Source organism: Gymnodraco acuticeps, unplaced genomic scaffold (assembly GCF_902827175.1).
Source record: "Gymnodraco acuticeps unplaced genomic scaffold, fGymAcu1.1, whole genome shotgun sequence".
Classification (NCBI taxonomy): domain Eukaryota; kingdom Metazoa; phylum Chordata; class Actinopteri; order Perciformes; family Bathydraconidae; genus Gymnodraco; species Gymnodraco acuticeps.
Genome location: NW_022992308.1, coordinates 2244958 through 2262688, shown reverse-complemented (window position 1 = coordinate 2262688; position 17731 = coordinate 2244958). Strand labels below are relative to the sequence as shown.

At 42.1% G+C, this 17731-nt stretch overlaps 2 protein-coding genes across 3 annotated transcripts in view; one reads left to right on the top strand and one right to left on the bottom strand.

Moving 5' to 3' along the window:
• Window positions 1–8272: 8272 nt before the first annotated feature.
• Window positions 8273–11934, top strand: LOC117541081. Of its 2 annotated transcripts, XM_034208160.1 has the most exons (7): window positions 8273–8847; window positions 9307–9426; window positions 9526–9870; window positions 9964–10293; window positions 11101–11229; window positions 11339–11382; window positions 11464–11934. In XM_034208160.1, the coding sequence occupies exons 2-7, from the start codon at window positions 9384–9386 to the stop codon at window positions 11551–11553; spliced, it is 981 nt and encodes a 326-aa protein (XP_034064051.1). In that variant the 5' UTR covers window positions 8273–8847; window positions 9307–9383; the 3' UTR covers window positions 11554–11934. The 2 variants fall into 2 exon arrangements, with proteins under 2 accessions (XP_034064051.1, XP_034064050.1); XM_034208159.1 differs by having other exon boundaries at window positions 8278–8847; window positions 9307–9870.
• Window positions 11935–14158: 2224 nt separating this feature from the next.
• Window positions 14159–17731, bottom strand: part of LOC117541052 — a 30567-nt gene continuing 26994 nt past the window's right edge. The window contains exons 4-5 of the mRNA XM_034208105.1: window positions 14693–14757; window positions 14159–14517 (exon numbers count right to left, since the gene is read on the bottom strand). Of these exons, the coding sequence (XP_034063996.1) occupies window positions 14736–14757 (22 nt within the window). The 3' untranslated portion in view covers window positions 14159–14517; window positions 14693–14735. The remainder of the gene's footprint in view (window positions 14518–14692; window positions 14758–17731) is intronic.

Genomic DNA, 17731 nt, shown 5'->3' with positions numbered 1-17731 from the left:
GAAAAGTCCATTATGAATGTATCCAAAGTAGACCAGTTTAAGAACTGCTACTTATTTAATAAATGTGTAAGCAAACACACTAAAGGAATTGAAACAGAAACTTCCTGTGATCCTGCGCTCTGTAGCAAATGATTAACTCTTACACTTTCAGAATTGGGATTAGATTAGATTCCAAGGACGTAGCAAAATGTTTAAAATGTGTCTGGATTCCTGAAAGGGATTCTTGGAAGTGATCAAAACCTCATTCTCATTTGCTAACTGCCATATTTTAGTGATAGTAAAATGATTTATCAAAAACATATATTTTTTTAGAATAGCTGATTATTCATTATAAAAAAGGTACTAATACCATTCACATTTCAATATAAATGCATCATTTATAATGCATCCAAAAATGTATAGGCCTGTGTCTCTAGGACTTATCCTACCACATTGTTGTTGCCATTTATTTAAACGTTTATATAATTATTTGATTTGTGTAGACACAGAAAATATCAGCTGCCATTTGCCACATTGATAAGGACAGAAGAACCATATTAATTACTGTGCACACCAGCCAATTGGATGCTCCACGTCATAAATGATGAACACCCCCTCTGCCTGTCAGTCACTTCAGCAGGAAGAGCACAGCACAGAGTTGGGCTGTTAAAACATCCGTCCTCTACAATACACTTCATTTCAGAGAGCTTTAGAGGAAGAAGCAGAGAATCAAAGGAACACATTTGTCCTGAGACGATTTACAGTTTCTCTCCTGTATATTTGTTCTCCGGGAAGAGAAAACTAATGTACACCAAGGAAACAAAACAGATAAATTAAACCGACTATTTACAAGGCGCTTAACATAAAACAATCCTGTACCGCCATAGTGTCTGTGCACTCTTACACTACTGATACTTATTAAAGGAACACCTATCAAGATAATGCAGTCCAGTAAAACTCCCCACACATCATTTTTACAAAAAATAAAGATTTAGGGTTTCTTGACAACTCAAAAGGTGTATAGAGAATATCATTAGAAATATAAATAACTTATCTATCTATATGACCAACATTTACAGAACATTTGTCAGAGCTGCAGGTTGTGGTTCGTGGCTTTCTTCAGGGTCAACAGTTGTTGACATTGACAACAAGCCATAACATGCCTTGTGCTTTCACACAAACAGTCAGATATAAATGCATTCACACTGACAACCAGATGACGCATGGAAACTTCAGCGTTGCTGTGGTTGGGCTTCACACTGAGGTGTGAATACAAAGGGACGCTTACCTTTATCATTCTATAAACTTCAGGAAGCTGGGCTTGCACTGGCTGCTGATATACTTTTGATTGTTTCAAATGGCAAGTGGAATATCAAAAAAAGATCCTTTTTAATTTAACTTTACTGCAAGTTATTGCCTTTTATCTGTAGTTGCAGTTAGTCTGGGGAGGTGCCCATCATTTCCTGGTTCAACCCCCGTCTTTCAGTCAAAGCAGGAATTTGAACCGTGATCTAACATGGTGATATAATTGCTGCCTGTCTAATTGAATGTTTGATGAATCAATACAGTTAGATTGTAAATTAGATAGATGCCTCTAAATCTTTAGATATAATCTTGAGATATAAATGTTTTTACTTTAAATGAGCATGTGTAAAACTAAAGTCTGCTGAAGTCTCATGTAGCTCTCACTTCACTACACATCCTGTTGAAGCCCATAGTTCTGAGTAACAGCCTTGATGCTTGGTCAAAGGGTGGAGAGATGGCCCACCACAACGCATGACTCTCAGTGTAGCTGTTGCATGTGGCTTTGCTTCTTGTTCTGAAGCAGAAGGCCTTTACAAAGGGATGTCAGATCTGACGGGTGGAGTGCTCGATTCTATGAAGTACTTGACTTCTGACTTTCTATTTTGTATTTAGAACAACAAACATTGTCTTTTGCAAAAAAATATCAATTGTGTGTGAATCACAACATATTCCCCATGTTTTTTGTCAGCCATGCTTCGGTCTCTCCCTCTTAAAAGCACTTTGCAAAAATGAAAGATTACATTTATGCTGTGTAAAATATTATACACCACTGCTTTCTCAGTGGAAATTGTCCACAGGTGTAACGATAACATGGTTATTTGCAATAAAAATTGCATGGCCTAGTCCCTTATGTTACTGGTTTTACTTGCGCTTATCCTGCTATAATGGATTGAAATGTCTCTTTTACACAAAGTAATTGTTAGGGTTAACACCTGATCTATTTGGGAACATTAGAGAATCACAAATGGTCAAGACTGGTTATAAGATTATAAAGTTTACAGAAATACAGGATGCACAAAATCATATACTGTTAGGGCAAAAAAGCAACAACATTGATTACTCAGTCAAATCTAAAATACGTGAAGGCATGCTTTGGAGTTCACTGCCAATAAAGTAAGGGAGTTTTTGGTGTTTAAAAACAAAAAATCAGTGATACTCTACAATATTGTTCAACTTGAGAAAATGACAATGCTCTACCTTACAGAGAGCACTATCTCACACATACTTTAACCTGTAAGTTCTTCACATCTCTTGGTTTTGGTGAGATTTCCTCTCACCTCTCCCCTACAGCTTTCTACCACCTACACTGTGGCTATTGTAATGTTATGGAACAAAACAGCTAGCCTACATAGAGTGAAATATACAGCATTGAGCAACTCCAACAATGTCTTTAGTGTGTGGAGCCATCCAACTCACTGCTGTTGCTCAGTAAGTATATCCGGTATGTAAACCAAACACCTTATTAAGCTACAGAATTCGTTTTCTGTGACCATATGGAATCTGCAATGTACTTGATAAAAACAAATGTGTTTGCTAGCTAGCAGTTCTCATTCATAACACTCCGTTCGATGTCTCACTATGGGATGCGCCTCATCGCGGAGCAAACAGAAGCATCAATCTCATTACGCCAATCCTGATTGGCTGGTGATCTTGACGTCAGCGTCAGGGAATTCACCCCCTATAAGTAGCTTGCGCCACGACGCATGTGTCATTCAAACACCTCTTCTCGCTTCAGAGCACATCTCTATAGTAGCCGGACAAGCTTAACGGTGAACGGGCGCTCGCCGGCTACTCCTTCTGCTTCGCAGGAAGACGGTAATACTAACGCCAGTTAGTATTGAAATCGACCTCGCCGTTCTCTTTCCCCGGAAAGTAAGGAAGGTCTGATTTTTTCAAGCTAGCGTTAGCTCGCTCCCTCACTATCGACACCACGGTAGCGAGGAAGTTTTTTATTTTCTCTTCCCCACGGAGGAGGAAAGGATTAAAGGAGCATACTGTCACACCAGTCAGTATTCTCCGGGAATAAACACACACCGTCCTTTTCTCCGGATTAAGGACAGGGTGGTAACACCTTTTTCTCCCAACCTACCTGTTGAGAGCGGGTCCTCTCCACGCCACGAGGCGAACAACATGGACGCCTCTCTCCCTCACACCAGAGGAGTCAGGGACTCGGTGGCTCGACTCTGTGGCTGCGGGTTGAAGATCTCGGGCACAGACACACACCAGGTCTGCTCGTCCTGCCTCGGGCTGGAACACGCCCGAGGCGCTATCGACAACCCCGGCTCGTGCGGACATTGTGTCCGCTTCACCGTGAAGAGCCTCCGCCGACGGCTAGCACGCCAAGCTAGCCTGTCGGAGCAGGACCCCCCCATGTCCACTGACCTGCCGGCCGGCAGTCAAGACGCGGGGGCGTCCGCCGCAGAGAGTGAACCCCTCTCAGTGTCGGTCTGGGGCTCATTATCTGCGATGGCTGCAGAACCGGAATCCCGCGCCCTGGCAGGCCGGGACCCGGTGACGGCAAGACACGCGGGAACGGGACCCCACGCTTTACCGAGCTGGGGCTCCCGGTTAGACCTCACCATGGTCTCACCCGCGGAGGATGTCCTCAAGCTGGACTACGATGAGGACGAAGAGGACACCTCGGTGTTCCTCCTGTCCGAGTCGGATGAACATGAAGAGGACATCTTCATGTCATCGGCTCAGGCTGCAAAGCCTAGAGCGAGGGCTGCTCTCCCGGGCGATAGCACACCAGCTTCGCCCTGTCTGAGCATGGACCTGCAGGCCGTGTGTAAACGCGCCGCGGCCAGACTCGACATCCCGTGGCCTGAAATGGCCAAGGAGACCTCCAGGTCCCGCTACGAAGGGAAACATTTTCCCCAAGCAGCGCGGACAAAGAGGCAACTCCTTCCGGTCTTCCCGGAAATGTTGGATGAGGTGTCGGTCTCGTGGAGAGACCGGCCTTTCAGCAACAAGGTCCCAATCCAGGGTGCCTCCACCCTAGACTGTGACGGAATGGAGAAGCTCGGCCTGCTCCGCGTACCGCCCATGGAACCGCTGGTAGCGGCCCACCTCCTACCGAGGATGGGCCCGTCACCAAGCAGGAACCCCACGCTGCCAACAAAGTCGGACCGATTTCAGTCGACAATGACTGAACGGTCCTACAAAGCCGCAGCGTTGTCCGCCAGGGCCCTGAATGTGTCCTCGCTGCTAACCGCTTACCAAGCGGAGCTCTGCGAGGACCTGTCGGGTAACCCGGGGGCAGCCACTCTGGACGAGATGGCAGCGGTCACGGACATTTGTCTTCGTGTCCAACACTGCGCCGTCCAGGCCACGGGCAAGGCAATGGGGATCATGGTGGTGCAGGAAAGAGCGAGATGGCTCAACCTCACCAACCTCCCAGACCGGGAAAAGGAGGATGTGCTGGATATGCCCATCGTTCCCGAGGGAATTTTCGGCTCCGCTCTTGCTTCCATGCAAAGGAGGTGTGAGTCGAAAAAGAAGGAGGACGAGGCACTCCACCTCTGCCTCCCTCGAAGGGTCCAACCGCTGCCTTCGCAGCAGCAGTCCTTCGCCCAAGCTGCCTCGAACCCTGCTCGGTTTAAAACACCGAAAACGCAGAGGTCGCAGCCCGCCCCGAGTCCCCAGCCCAGGCTGGAGACGAGGGCGAGCTGGCCTAGAAAATCTCCGGTTCCGGCTGCAGCTCAGGCGCAGCCAACCCAGAATTTCGGCCAGCAGTCGAGGAAGAAGAAGCGAGCGGCGTGACAGCCCCTCCTTCTCCCCTCTGTGACAGAGCTGGAAGTCCACGCTTCCCCAGCTCTAAATGTGTTCCCGCCGCCTCGAGAGATGCCTCAACACCATCCTCAAGTCCGCACAAACACATGTCACACATTTGTTGATTTTTCTGTCATAAAACATTTGCCGCTGACGCATCCAGGCTTCAGGCCGAGGGCGCAGCTCAAAAAAATGATAAGAAAAACAATAAAACCAATAAACAGCCCGTCAACTGTTCCCCTTCTGAGAACAGCTACGGCATCTCTCAAAAGGCGGATTACAGGCGGGTCTGTGAAGGCACCATCGCCACGCGCATGCGCAGTGCCGGCTGGGGCTTTAAAGGCACCACCGCCACGCGCATGCGCAGTGCCGGCTGGGGTTGTGAAGGCACCACCGTCATGCGCATGCGCAGTGTCGGTGGGGATTGTCGAAAAGGGGCACCACTGTGTTCAGACTCTAGAGGGCCACATAACACAACAAATAGAGACTCAGAGGGGAAGAGATGTGACATCTCCACTGGCTCTAAGGAGCATGCAGTGGAAGATGCTCACATCATCTGCTTGGGTTTTCAAGACAGTAACACGGGGCTACAGACTACAATTCGCTGTCACCCCCCCTCGCTTCTCGGGCATTCTACATTCGCAGGCCCGAGGAGAGTCAGCCCATATTCTGGAGAGAGAGATTCTCTCTCTCCTAGAAAAGAGGGCTATATCTATTGTACCCGCCGAGCAGAGTCAGGGCGGCTTCTATTCCAGGTACTTCCTTGTTCCCATACGGGGAGGGAACGGAATTCGGCCAATACTTGATTTGAGGGCTCTGAACAAATATCTAAAAATATATAAGTTCAGAATGCTCACTCACACATCTCTGCTGCGGCTCGTGCGACAAGACGACTAGTTTACATCAGTCGACCTGAAAGATGCGTATTTTCACATCCCAGTATATTACCCACACAGGAAATATCTGAGATTCGCATTTCAGGGGATCTGTTATGAATACAGAGTACTCCCCTTCGGTCTGTCTCTCAGTCCAAGGGTGTTTGTACGATGTACGGAAGCCGCGATAGCCCCGTTAAGACAACAGGGTATTCGCCTGGCGACCTACCTGGACGACTGGCTGCTTCTCGCACAGTCGGAGCAGGAGGCTGTTACGCAGACAAATGTCCTCGTAAAGCACCTGCTCAACCTGGGTTTCATAATAAACACAGAGAAGAGCATGTTGTGCCCCGCGCAGACTATACTCTTCCTGGGTTTACACCTGAACTCGGTTCGCTTGTCAGCGGAAAGAGTGAAAGCTTTCAGAGCTTGTCTCGCCATGGCGCGCGGAGAGTGATGGTTACTGTGAAATGCGTAATGGCACTGCGCCACTGGCTGCACCTGACTTTTCTAGTACGAGGTGTGCCTATGGGTGCTGTCCTTTCACGGAAAGTGGTCACCACTACGCAGGGACATACTGTCCCAAGTGGGGGGGGGGCGATCTTTCACCCACACCCAGAGCGCTTGGCTCGATGGGCCTGGCCCGGGTGGTACAATCTGAATACAGTGTGACATGAAGCTGACCCTGGCAGCTGCCAAGCGAGCCAGTGGCACTCATGCACTATCTGTACAGTCTTCATGCACTCAGTTCGCCCCAGGGCAAACAGAGTGTGGATTGAAGCCCAACCCTGCCTTTATCTTAAGGCGGTTGGTTCAGGTACCACATTTGACATTGAGGCATCCTCCCCGCCACTGTATTCCTCCGGGGAACAGCGGCCGGATTTGCCGTGTCCAGCCCGTGCTTTACGCACGTACAGGGACAGATCAAGGGTGCTTCATCATAATGACCAACCCCTTGTGTCCTGGGCTAACCCTTATAAGGGCAAGCCTGTTACTAAGCAACGGCTCTCCCACTGGTTTGTGGAAGCAATTGCTTTGGAGCCCATATGAGTCAGAGTTCGCAGGCACCCTCGGGTCCGCGAGCTCTTTCGACTCAGGGTCTGGCTGCATCCTGGACTCTGTCCAGGATGTCTCCCATCCAAGACATTGGTGCAGCGGCGAGCTGGTCCTCGCCGCTCACTTTTGTCCGCCTCTTAACAGGCTGGACGTTCTGCTCCCAGTGTGACTCAAGCAGTGCTGGGCACCTGGTTGAGTCAGAGCTCTACCTGTTAAGTTCTGGTTGGTTTGGTGATTTTCGAGATAAGCTCGTCTGACAATACGGGAGCTACAATTTCCCATAGTGAGACATCGAACGGAGTGTTATGAATGAGAACTATAGGTTACTTACGTAACCCCAGTTCTCAGAGTAACATGAAGTGAGATGTCTCACCAGACGGCCCTCCTTGCTATGGTGAAGCGAGAAGAGGTGCTTATTTTGAATGACGCATGCGTCGTGGCGCAAGCTACTTATAGGGGGTGAATTCCCTGACGCTGACGTCAAGATCTCCAGCCAATCAGGATTGGCGTAATGAGATTGATGCTTCTGTTTGCTCCGCGATGAGGCGCATCCCATAGTGAGACATCTCACTTCATGTTACTCTGAGAACTGGGGTTACGTAAGTAATCTATAGTTTTGTCTCCCTATTCCTGATAGAATGGCTACCTGTCTAATTGAATGTTTAATGAATCAATACAGTTAGATTGTAAATTAGATAGATGCTTTTGCATCTTTAGAAATAATCTTGAGATAGAAATGTTTTTACTTTAAATGAGCATGTGTCAAACAAAAAAAGTGATGAAGCCTATTGAAGTCTCATGTAGCTCTCACTTCACTACACATCCTGTTGAAGCCCATAGTTCTGAGTAACAGCCTTGATGCTTGGTCAAAGGGTGGAGAGATGGCCCACCACAACGCATGACTCTCAGTGTAGCTGTTGCATGTGGCTTTGCTTCTTGTTCTGAAGCAGAAGGTCTTTACAAAGGGATGTCAGATCTGAAAGGTGGAGTGCTCGATTCTATGAAGTAGTTGACTTCTGACTTTCTATTTTGTATTTCGAACAACAAACATTGTCTTTTGCAAAAAAATATTAATTGTGTGTGAATCACAACATATTCCCCATTTGTTTTGTCAGCCATGCTTCGGTCTCTCCCTCTTAAAAGCACTTTGCAAAAATGAAACATTGCATGTATGCTGTGTAAAATATTATACACCACTGCTTTCTCAGTGGAAATTGTCCACAGGTGTAACGATAATATGGTTATTTGCAATACAAATGGCATGGCCTAGTCCCTTATGTTACTGGTTTTACTTTTGCTTTTCCTGCTATAATGGATTGAAATGTCTCTTTTACACAAAGTAATTGTTAGGGTTCGATCCTGATCTATTTGGGAACATTAGAGAATCACAAATGGTCAAGACTGGTTGTAGGACTATAGGGTTTACAGAAATCCAGGATGCACAAAATCATATACTGTTAGGGCAAAAAAGGAACAACATTGAGTACTCAGTCAAATCTAAAATAAATGAAGGCATGCTTTGGAGTTCACTGCCAATAAAGTAAGGGAGTTTTTGGGGTTTAAAAACAAAAAATCAGTGATACTCTACAATACAATATTGTTCAACTTGAGAAAATGACAATGCTCTACCTTACAGAGAGCACTATCTCAACACATACTTTAACCTGTAAGTTCTTCACATCTCTTGGTTTTGGTGATATTTCCTCTCACCTCTCCCCTACAGCTTTCTACCACCTACACTGTGGCTATTGTAATGTTATGGAACAAAACAGCTAGCCTACATAGAGTGAAATATACAGCATTGAGCAACTCCAACAATGTATTTCGTGTGTGGAGCCATCCAACTCACTGCTGTTGCTCAGTAAGTACAGTATATCCAGTATGTAAACCAAACATCTTATTAAGCTACATAATTAGTTTTCTGTGACCATATGGAATCTGCAATGTACTTGATAAAAACAGATGTTTTTGCTAGCTAGCAGTTGTCATGTTCCCACATTGCTTTCCTTTTGTCTGTTGAATAGAGTGACACTGAAATAATGTCTCTGTGTGTGTTTTTTGGTTCTCATGCTGGTGTGATTAAATACACATTCGTAAAATGTGTCAATATGGTTTGCTGTTTGAATAGGTCCTGTACTTCTTAGCTAAGCACCCAAAACTGAAACAATATGTTATTGTCTAAATAAAGGGGCTTCTTTGAAAAAATTAAATCTTAGAACAGAGAGATTTCTGATCGAAATAAAATGGTCCACAGGTTTTAAATGTAGGGGAGAGGTAATTTTATACATTTCAGCCAATCACTACAATTGCTACTTTGTAGACGTTGATCTTCTTGTGAACAAACCTTCATTTGGGTGGAAAGACATCAGTCGTGCGAGACGACAGAGCTGCACCACAATGATCGGTCAACTGGCTGCTTTGATTCTTCTTTCTACGATGTGTAAGTGCAATTCTTTATTCCTGTATGAAAGACAATACCATTTGATGATCTTAAAGATGATCTCCTCCAATAAACCTTTTCTTTGTCTTTTTTCTTTAGCTCTGATTGAATCGGCAGAGGATCCTCACCTGATCTCATTGGCTGTGGTAGAAGTTGGTGGAAACTTTACTTTTCAATGTCCAGTTTTGGATAACAAAGGCAAACAATTGTCTCTGTTCAAGCAGTCTCTTGGACAAATGGCCCAGCCAGTTTTTAACTTGATTTTTGGCAGACTAACAGTTACTGAACCTTTTTTAGACACACGGTTCACAGCAACAAAAGATGATACTCATTATCTTTTCACAATCAGAAATGTCAGTAAAGAGGACGAAGCAACATATTTCTGTCTCACTGGATGGACGTATTCACTGAGTTTTGGCATTGGCATCTTCTTGGATGTGAATGGTAAATATCTATTACTTTCAGTTATTGTGTCAAGTCTCATGTCATACAAATAATTTATATAAATGTTATGTTTTCTTTTACTAAATCACGCAGATCAGCAGAAATCTTTCTACGTGAAGCAAAGTCCGAAGACCAAGTCAGTCCAGCCCGGCGACTCAGTGACTCTGGAGTGTTCACTTATCTCTAAAAACAACAAAAGCGCAGATCAGTGTACAGGTGAACACAATGTTTCCTGGTTCAGATCTGGATCAGGAGAATCCCATCCAAGCATAATTTACACTCACAGTGACGAACAAAAGGAACGCAGTTGTGTCTTCAGTCTGTCCAAAACTATACACAAGTCCTCTGATACCGGGACGTATTACTGTGCTGTGGCTACATGTGGACAGATCCTGTTTGGAGAAGGAACTACAGTGGAGACAAGTATGTTTTAAAGTCTATTTCTGTTTATTAATATTAAGTCTCTAAGTGCTTTTATATAGGGAGATGAAGTATGAGCTACAACTACACTGTTCAGCCATAACATTATTACCCCCTTTTGCGGGCAAAACCATCCTAACCCGTCGACGCATTGACTCCAAGACCTCTGATGGTGTGCTGTATGGTATCTGGCATCAAGACGTTGCAGCAGATCCTTTAAGTCCTGTAAGTTGTGAGGTTTGGGCCTCCATGGATCAGACTTGTTTATCCAGCATATCCCACAGATGCTCAATCGGATTGAGATCTGGGAAATGTGAAGGCCAAGTTAACACCTTGAAATTGTTGTCGTGTTCCTCAAACCATTCCTGAACCATTTTATTTGTTGTGTGGCATCACACATTATCCTGCTGAAAGAGGCCACTGCCAACAGGGAATGTTCAGTATCTTCCTTATAGGCTATATTAGTTACAAAACGTTTTTTGCCAATGTACCATCCGATCTTATACAATTATTATAGACGTCCATGCCAATATTCTGCATCTGTTGTTATTTAATAATAGGAAGGAAATGAAGGCGTGCGGGTTCGAACATCGATTGCTGTATATATATTATAGGTTAGCTTATGAAGTGTTTAAGTGTTTGATAGGGACGTTTGCATATTAAGTGTTGATCAGACATCAAATAAAAATCAAACTCAAATAAAAGTGATTGTAAGGAAAATAATTACAGTAAATTAAAATCTTCTTTGGTGGAGGTACATTTTCTTTTACTCTAACTAAATGTTATTGCATTTTCCTTTTCATCTTTCAGGAACCGTCTCACGGACAGACGATGTATTTCTGCTTCTGCCGTCTGTGGTCTCGGCCATTAGTGTGATTGTTATAGCCATCCTTATTCACGCCATCAAGAGAAACAAGTGTGATTATTGCCATAATAAAGGTAAAATAAGTTACCTATCTAAAATACACATTATTTAGCTGATGCTAATATCATTTTTTTTACAAACTAGGGCATCCTTTTCTATTTTTAACTTGTGTTCATATTGTAGCTGCTGTTTACCTGCAAGAAAATGTTGCAAAAAGGAATGTAAAGGTAAGATCAACATTGCAAAAGGCTTATGATGCAACTCGATCAGGTTTATTATCACAAATAATTTGTAATATATTTCCTTAGAGAAATGAAGACCCGTGGATTTATTCTACTGTCGTCTTCACCGTGATGGAAACTGGCCCCGGGGTCTACACGGCTGCCAAGGCTTTTTGATCTGAGTCAAATGTGGAGTCAGCAATTCTCAAGAAAGATTGTTGATATTTGATCTTAAAAACAAATGTCCCCCTTCGTATTTACCCTGCCTCTTGCTCCCACTGCCTTTCTCTTTACACATCCATGGCCCTCCTTTCCCCTGTCCTCGCACAGGCATAAACGCCCTGATGCTGATTGGCTGGATCATAACCAGCTTTTCTTTTAGCATAGGCACATAATGCAGTCAGCTAGCGGAGTGTAAGTAGATATTTGCTAGTAGTATATTGGATTTAAATCTTAGACGGCACCTTTTAACTGGACTGTATTAGATATCTTTGTACCAAATGTGATATAATGGTAATGTGTTTAAGTTTAAAGCTGTTATAACATGTTGGAATTAGCTTGCATTACTCATACAATGTTTGTTTGATGTTTTTTTCTTCTTATGCTTAAGTGATATTGAATGAATTTAAATAAAAAATGCATTTTGTTCCATTTCTGTATGTTGAAGTTTTTGTCAAACACAGATATTAGTGAATGCCTGTCAAACATCTATACTGTTGTCTCACTGATTCTATGCCGCCGTACACCCTTTGTCTTATCAACTTGGAAGAGCAAAGCAGGAAGAGTCTATTTCCTCTATATATAATCTATTTTCTGCTCTTCTCCATACTATACACCAGGGGGCATTAAAAGGTCTTGTTTTGGTTTTTTTAGAGCAAATGTAGCTTCATTACTGTTTTTTTGGTGTAAAGCAGTCATTTGGATTGTTTTATGTTTTCATGTTTCTTCTTCTGCTAATATAAAACTAGTGAAATTACAGCAAACATATTTATTTTTCTTAAAATGTATGTGCCATATATCCAAATGTAAATACAACAATCATTTATATGCAAATGATATAGTTCATGCAAAGTTCAACCCGTTTTATCCGTCAAAGAACTAAAAGTAACCAGCCATTTTTGTCATTAAATCAATATTAGCAAACGTTTTTACTTTAATATATTCTACAAGGCAAGGCAAGGCAAGTTTATTTATATAGCACTTTTCAACACAAGGCAATTCAAAGTGCTTTACAAAAAATGAAAGACATTAAGAAAATGGCATCTAAAATCAGTCATTAAAAAGAAAAGCTAATAAAATAAACATTACAAGAAAAAATACATGGATAAAAGTTACAGTGCAGTTTAAGATGTGAATAGTTCAATTAAAAGCAGCGACAAAAAGAATAGTCTTCAGCCTGGATTTAAAAGTAGTCAGAGTTGCAGCGGACCTGCAGGTTTCTGGGAGTTTGTTCCAGATATTTGGAGCATAATAACTGAACGCTGCTTTACCATGTTTAGTTCTGACTCTGGGGACAGAAAGCTGACCAGTCCCTGAAGACCTGAGAGATCTGGATGGTTCATAATTTAGCAGAAGGTCAGAAATGTATTTTGGGCCTAAACCATTCAGTGCTTTATAAACCAGCAGCAGTATTTTGAAATCTATTCTTTGACACACAGGAAGCCAGTGTAAAGACTTCAGAACAGGAGTGATGTGATCCACTTTCTTAGTGTTAGTGAGGACTCGAGCAGCGGCGTTCTGAATCAGCTGCAGCTTCCTAATAGATTTTTTAGTGAGACCTGTGAAGACACCATTGCAGTAGTTGAGTCTACTGAAGATAAAAGCATGGACAAGTTTTTCCAAATCCTGCTGTGACATTAGTCTTTTAATCCTAGATATATTCTTTAGGTGATAGTAGGCTGATTTAGTAACTGTTTTAATGTGACTGTTGAAACTCAGGTCAGAGTCCATGACTACACCTAGATTTCTGGCTTTATCTGTTGCAGACTGAAGCTCAGCGCTAACTTTTATACGTTCTGACTTGGCTCCAAAAACCATTACCTCAGTTTTATCTTTGTTTAATTGGAGAAAGTTCTGATACATCCAGTCATTGATTTGTTCAATGCACTTACTCAGTGTTTGAATTGGAGCATAGTCTCCTGGTGAAATTGTTACGTACATTTGTGTGTCATCTGCATAGCTATGGTAACTTATTTTGTTGTTTTTCATTATCTGAGCCAGTGGTAGCATGTAGATGTTAAAGAGAAGAGGCCCCAAGATGGAGCCTTGAGGAACCCCACATGTCATATTTGTCAACTCAGATGTGTATTTACCTATAGAAACAAAGTTGTTTCTGTCCTTTAAGTAGGATTCAAACCAATTTACAGTAGAACTGTTTCCGAAAGTCCCACCCAGTTTTCTAGTCGGTCTAGTAATATGCTGTGGTCAACAGTGTCAAACGCAGCACTGAGATCTAATAATACTAACACTGAAGTTCTGCCACTGGCTGTGTTTAAGTGGATGTCATTAAAGACCTTTACAAGAGCAGTCTCAGTGCTGTGGTTTGGACGAAAGCCTGACTGGAACACATCGAAACAGTTATTTAAATGCAAGAAATTACTCAACTGTTGAAAAACAACTTTTTCAACGACACAGTAATGTTACACACTGCTCTGTTTCCAAGTGACTGCATTTGCTGCTGGGTGATGATTATTAAGGGAACACATGTTCAATCAGTTGCATCCAAAAGAACAATGCACAGTAATTAAATGCATCTTAAATGCAGCATTGCTTTTTGATGAACATTGATTACCCACATATTTTTCTCCGGGTGTTTGAAAAGTTTATTAATTTCAACTTGAGGCATTCTCAGTCGCCTCCTCATGCCTGTGCAACAAGCAGTGTTCTTTCGTGCTTGTCACATCAACAACTAGCTTTTAAAAGCAAAATATAAAGCAAAGTAATTAACAGCACAACATTTGTTAAAAACATGCAAAGCTTAAGCTAAGCTAAAGCTCACACGAGCGCGTGGTGCTGTGTGTGGTTTGCTCTCACGGCGGAGTACACACACTCCTGTGGTAACTCTTGCTTTTGCTTCACTTTTTTCACTTTTCTTGTGGAGTAATTCAGTGCTGCATAGTTTACCGCCTCTTCGTCTCCATCCTGCAAATCATATAGTCTATTAAACATACATTCCTTAAATATTAGGCCTGTCAAATGAAAGACACTTCATCCAAACCAAGTCTTTGAATGATTGAGTCTAAAGTCAGAAAAATGTACAAGAATGCTTTTTGCCTCCACATTTGGTACATAGTTTCACAGTTACAAATATATTTACCAGGTCAGTTGATTCATCCACTGCCGCCTCGTTGGCTCTAGGATTACGGGTGGTACACGTTGCTACTGCAGAAAAAGTTAAATAATGTTAGAAAGGGTTCAATTGTTCAATTGTCGCTACATTTTTAAGTAGAGTCTGGAATTTTACCCTTTTATGGGAATTTTACTTTTGGATTTCATTTTGAAATATAACTACATGAAACTGTAGTTATGAGTTCACAGAATATGTTGAGTACATGTATGATGACATCATACATGACATTTCTGCATAGAGATTATTATTTTAGAGTTAATTATTTAAGTTGAATTTCCCCTTTTGACAGATGAAGACATTTGAAAGGATGTTGAGATAACCCAGGACTCAAATTTGCAACCATTTTACAGAAAGCTCAAAATGTATATCCTTTGGGTTAAACTGATAAATGAATACTTATACTTGCTTGATGAGGATTAGAAAGAGGGAAGCTTGGGAAGAAAATGATTCAACAATTAATATAAAAAAGGCCTCAGTAGGAGACACAAAGTGTATGAATGTTATGTGCTTGGGTTTAAGCCCATTGTGATGTTGGGCCTGTTATTACTGGGTAAAATTAACCAAAGTTACAATAAAACTACATTCTTACAATTTAGAACATGAACAAATATTGATGCCTTAAAACCAGTTAAGCCCCATGCCCCTGGTATAACAGTTAATGCCCCATTAAGCTATCATCCTCTGATAGGTGGTTGTACCTTTATTCAGACTACGGGATTTATATGTATTGATTCTGTCATCCCTAGTTCTTTGTCTTATATGGTTAATTAACAACAGCAAAACAGCCTATTGAGACACTGTGTTAGTATATTTAATGGACGTGATGTGAACAATATAAAGATTATGACTAATTTGTTTGTATATTGTGTTATTTAAGCATATGCACAATAAAACACATACACAGAAGAAACACATTTCCTGTTTGTATGATGCTATTCCAATGGTTGGTAACGGTACAGTAGTGTTATGCTGTAATTGTGCCTGGTTGTCATCGCTGACATTTATGATGTTAAAAAGATACTGAGTTTTTATTTTTGTTGCTGTGAACCATGAGTCTTTAAATTGTTCAGTAACTGTTCATTTTCCAAGAATGACAGTGAAGACAAGACACTTCTAGTAAAATATTTAGCCTTCTGTCTCCAAAACTGGACATTAAAAAGGAGAACGTCAGCCATCTTCAACCACAGCCAAAGAGATCAGGTGTGAATCCTGTGCATTGAGAGGAAATGTGACCAAACTACACAAAAAAAAAACCCTATGATTCTGTCAATCCTGCATTATTGTGCAATGCATCAGGTCTAAAGATTTTTTCTACAACAGACATTTTGACTGCCAGATATTATCTAAAAATCCAAGTTACACCTTTGTTAACCAAGTTGAATTGTCCACTGACAAATAAGTAGTATCATGCATTTTATACATCACATATCTTAACTTATATTTTTTACATGTGCACTTTGAGACACTTATGACAATATGTTATGGACACAATCTTTCTTTCAATCTTTCAGATCTCACATCCTTTTGTAAAGACCATATGCATCAGAACAAGAGGCAAAGCCACATGGAACAGCTACACTGAGAGTCATGCGTTGTGGTGGGCCATCTCTCCACCCTTTGACCGCTATCAATTCCTGTACTCAGAACAGACCTGCTTATGGGCCTCAACAGGATGTGAAGCGAGGAGAGACGCTTCAGAAGCTTAATTCTTTAAGTTTGACTTGTTCCTTTGCTCATTCAAAAGAAAAAAGTATATGCTTCAGATGCAACAAAAAGCATCTACAACCATTTGCAATCTAGATATTAACATATCATATATTTTTTGATAGACTTTATTAATCCCCGTGGGGAAATTGTTTTTCTGCATTTGACCCATCCTAGTTCAAACTCCTGCTTTGACTAGACCTGGGTGGGTTCAGTGAATGATTGGCACCTCCCCTCTCGGACTGGGACTACAGATAAAAGGTATCAACTCGCAGTAAGGTGAAATGAAAAGGGTCATCACATAGTGAGATGAGTGTATTTCACTTGCCAACGAAGAAATACAAAACCAGGTAAATCAGCAGTGAAAGCTCAGCGTCCTGAGGTTTATAGAATGATAAAGGTACAAGTGCCCCTTTGTATTCACACCTCAGTGTGAAGCCCAACCACAGCAGCTGAAGTTTCCATGCATTATCTGGTTGTCAGTGTGAAGCATTTATATCTGACTGTTTGTGTGAACGTACAAGGCATATTATGGCTTGTTGTCAATGTCAACAACTGTTGACCCTGAAGAAAGCCACAAACCACAACATGCTGCTCGGACAGATGTTCTGGACATAGATAAGTTGCTAAGTTTCTAATTATATTCTCTATACACCTTGTTGTCAAGAAACCCTAACTCTTTCTTCTTGGTAAATTATGATGCCAGAGTGCGGGGAGTTTTACTGGACTGCATTATATTGTTAGGTGATCCTACTAAGTGTCAATAGTGTACGAGTGCACAGTATCATGATCGAGGATTGTTTTATGTTAATTGATTTGTAAATAGCCATCAGTTTTTTTTTTGTTTTTTTTCTTGGTTTACATTCCTTGGTTTCTTCCCTCAGATACAAATATGCAGGTCAGAAATTGTGTCAGGATGAATGTGTTCCTGTGATAATCTGAGGCTGTTGATCTGCTGCTTCCTCTAACAAGCTCTCTGCAAAGTGTGCATGTGTCGAGGATGGGTGGTTTGACAGCCCTACTCTGCACGCTGTGCTCTTCCTGCTGAAGTGACAAGCAGAGGGGGCGAATGGCAGGTTATATGTTCTGTGTACACAAATCAGAAAAGATAAATAAATGCATTTCTAATTCAGCTGCAACAACAATGTGGTAGGATTAGACCTAAGAGACCTATATAGGCTGTTGTGCTTTTTGTTGCATTACAAGCAATGCATTTATATTGAAATGTTAATGGTGTCAGATCCTTTTCAAGCTAATATTTATTTAATGTAAATTAATTGAAAATCTTCAGCTTGTTGAACC

What these genes read in the sequence shown, in the direction of transcription:
- LOC117541081 (XM_034208159.1), top strand. Translation starts at nt 9,384, where the DNA reads ATGATCGGTCAACTGGCTGCTTTGATTCTTCTTTCTACGATGTGTAAG. An exon ending in AGGAACTACAGTGGAGACAA is followed by an intron (nt 10,294 to 11,100) that starts GTATGTTTTAAA and finishes TTCATCTTTCAG; the next exon opens with GAACCGTCTCACGGACAGAC. An exon ending in TGATTATTGCCATAATAAAG is followed by an intron (nt 11,230 to 11,338) that starts GTAAAATAAGTT and finishes TTCATATTGTAG; the next exon opens with CTGCTGTTTACCTGCAAGAA.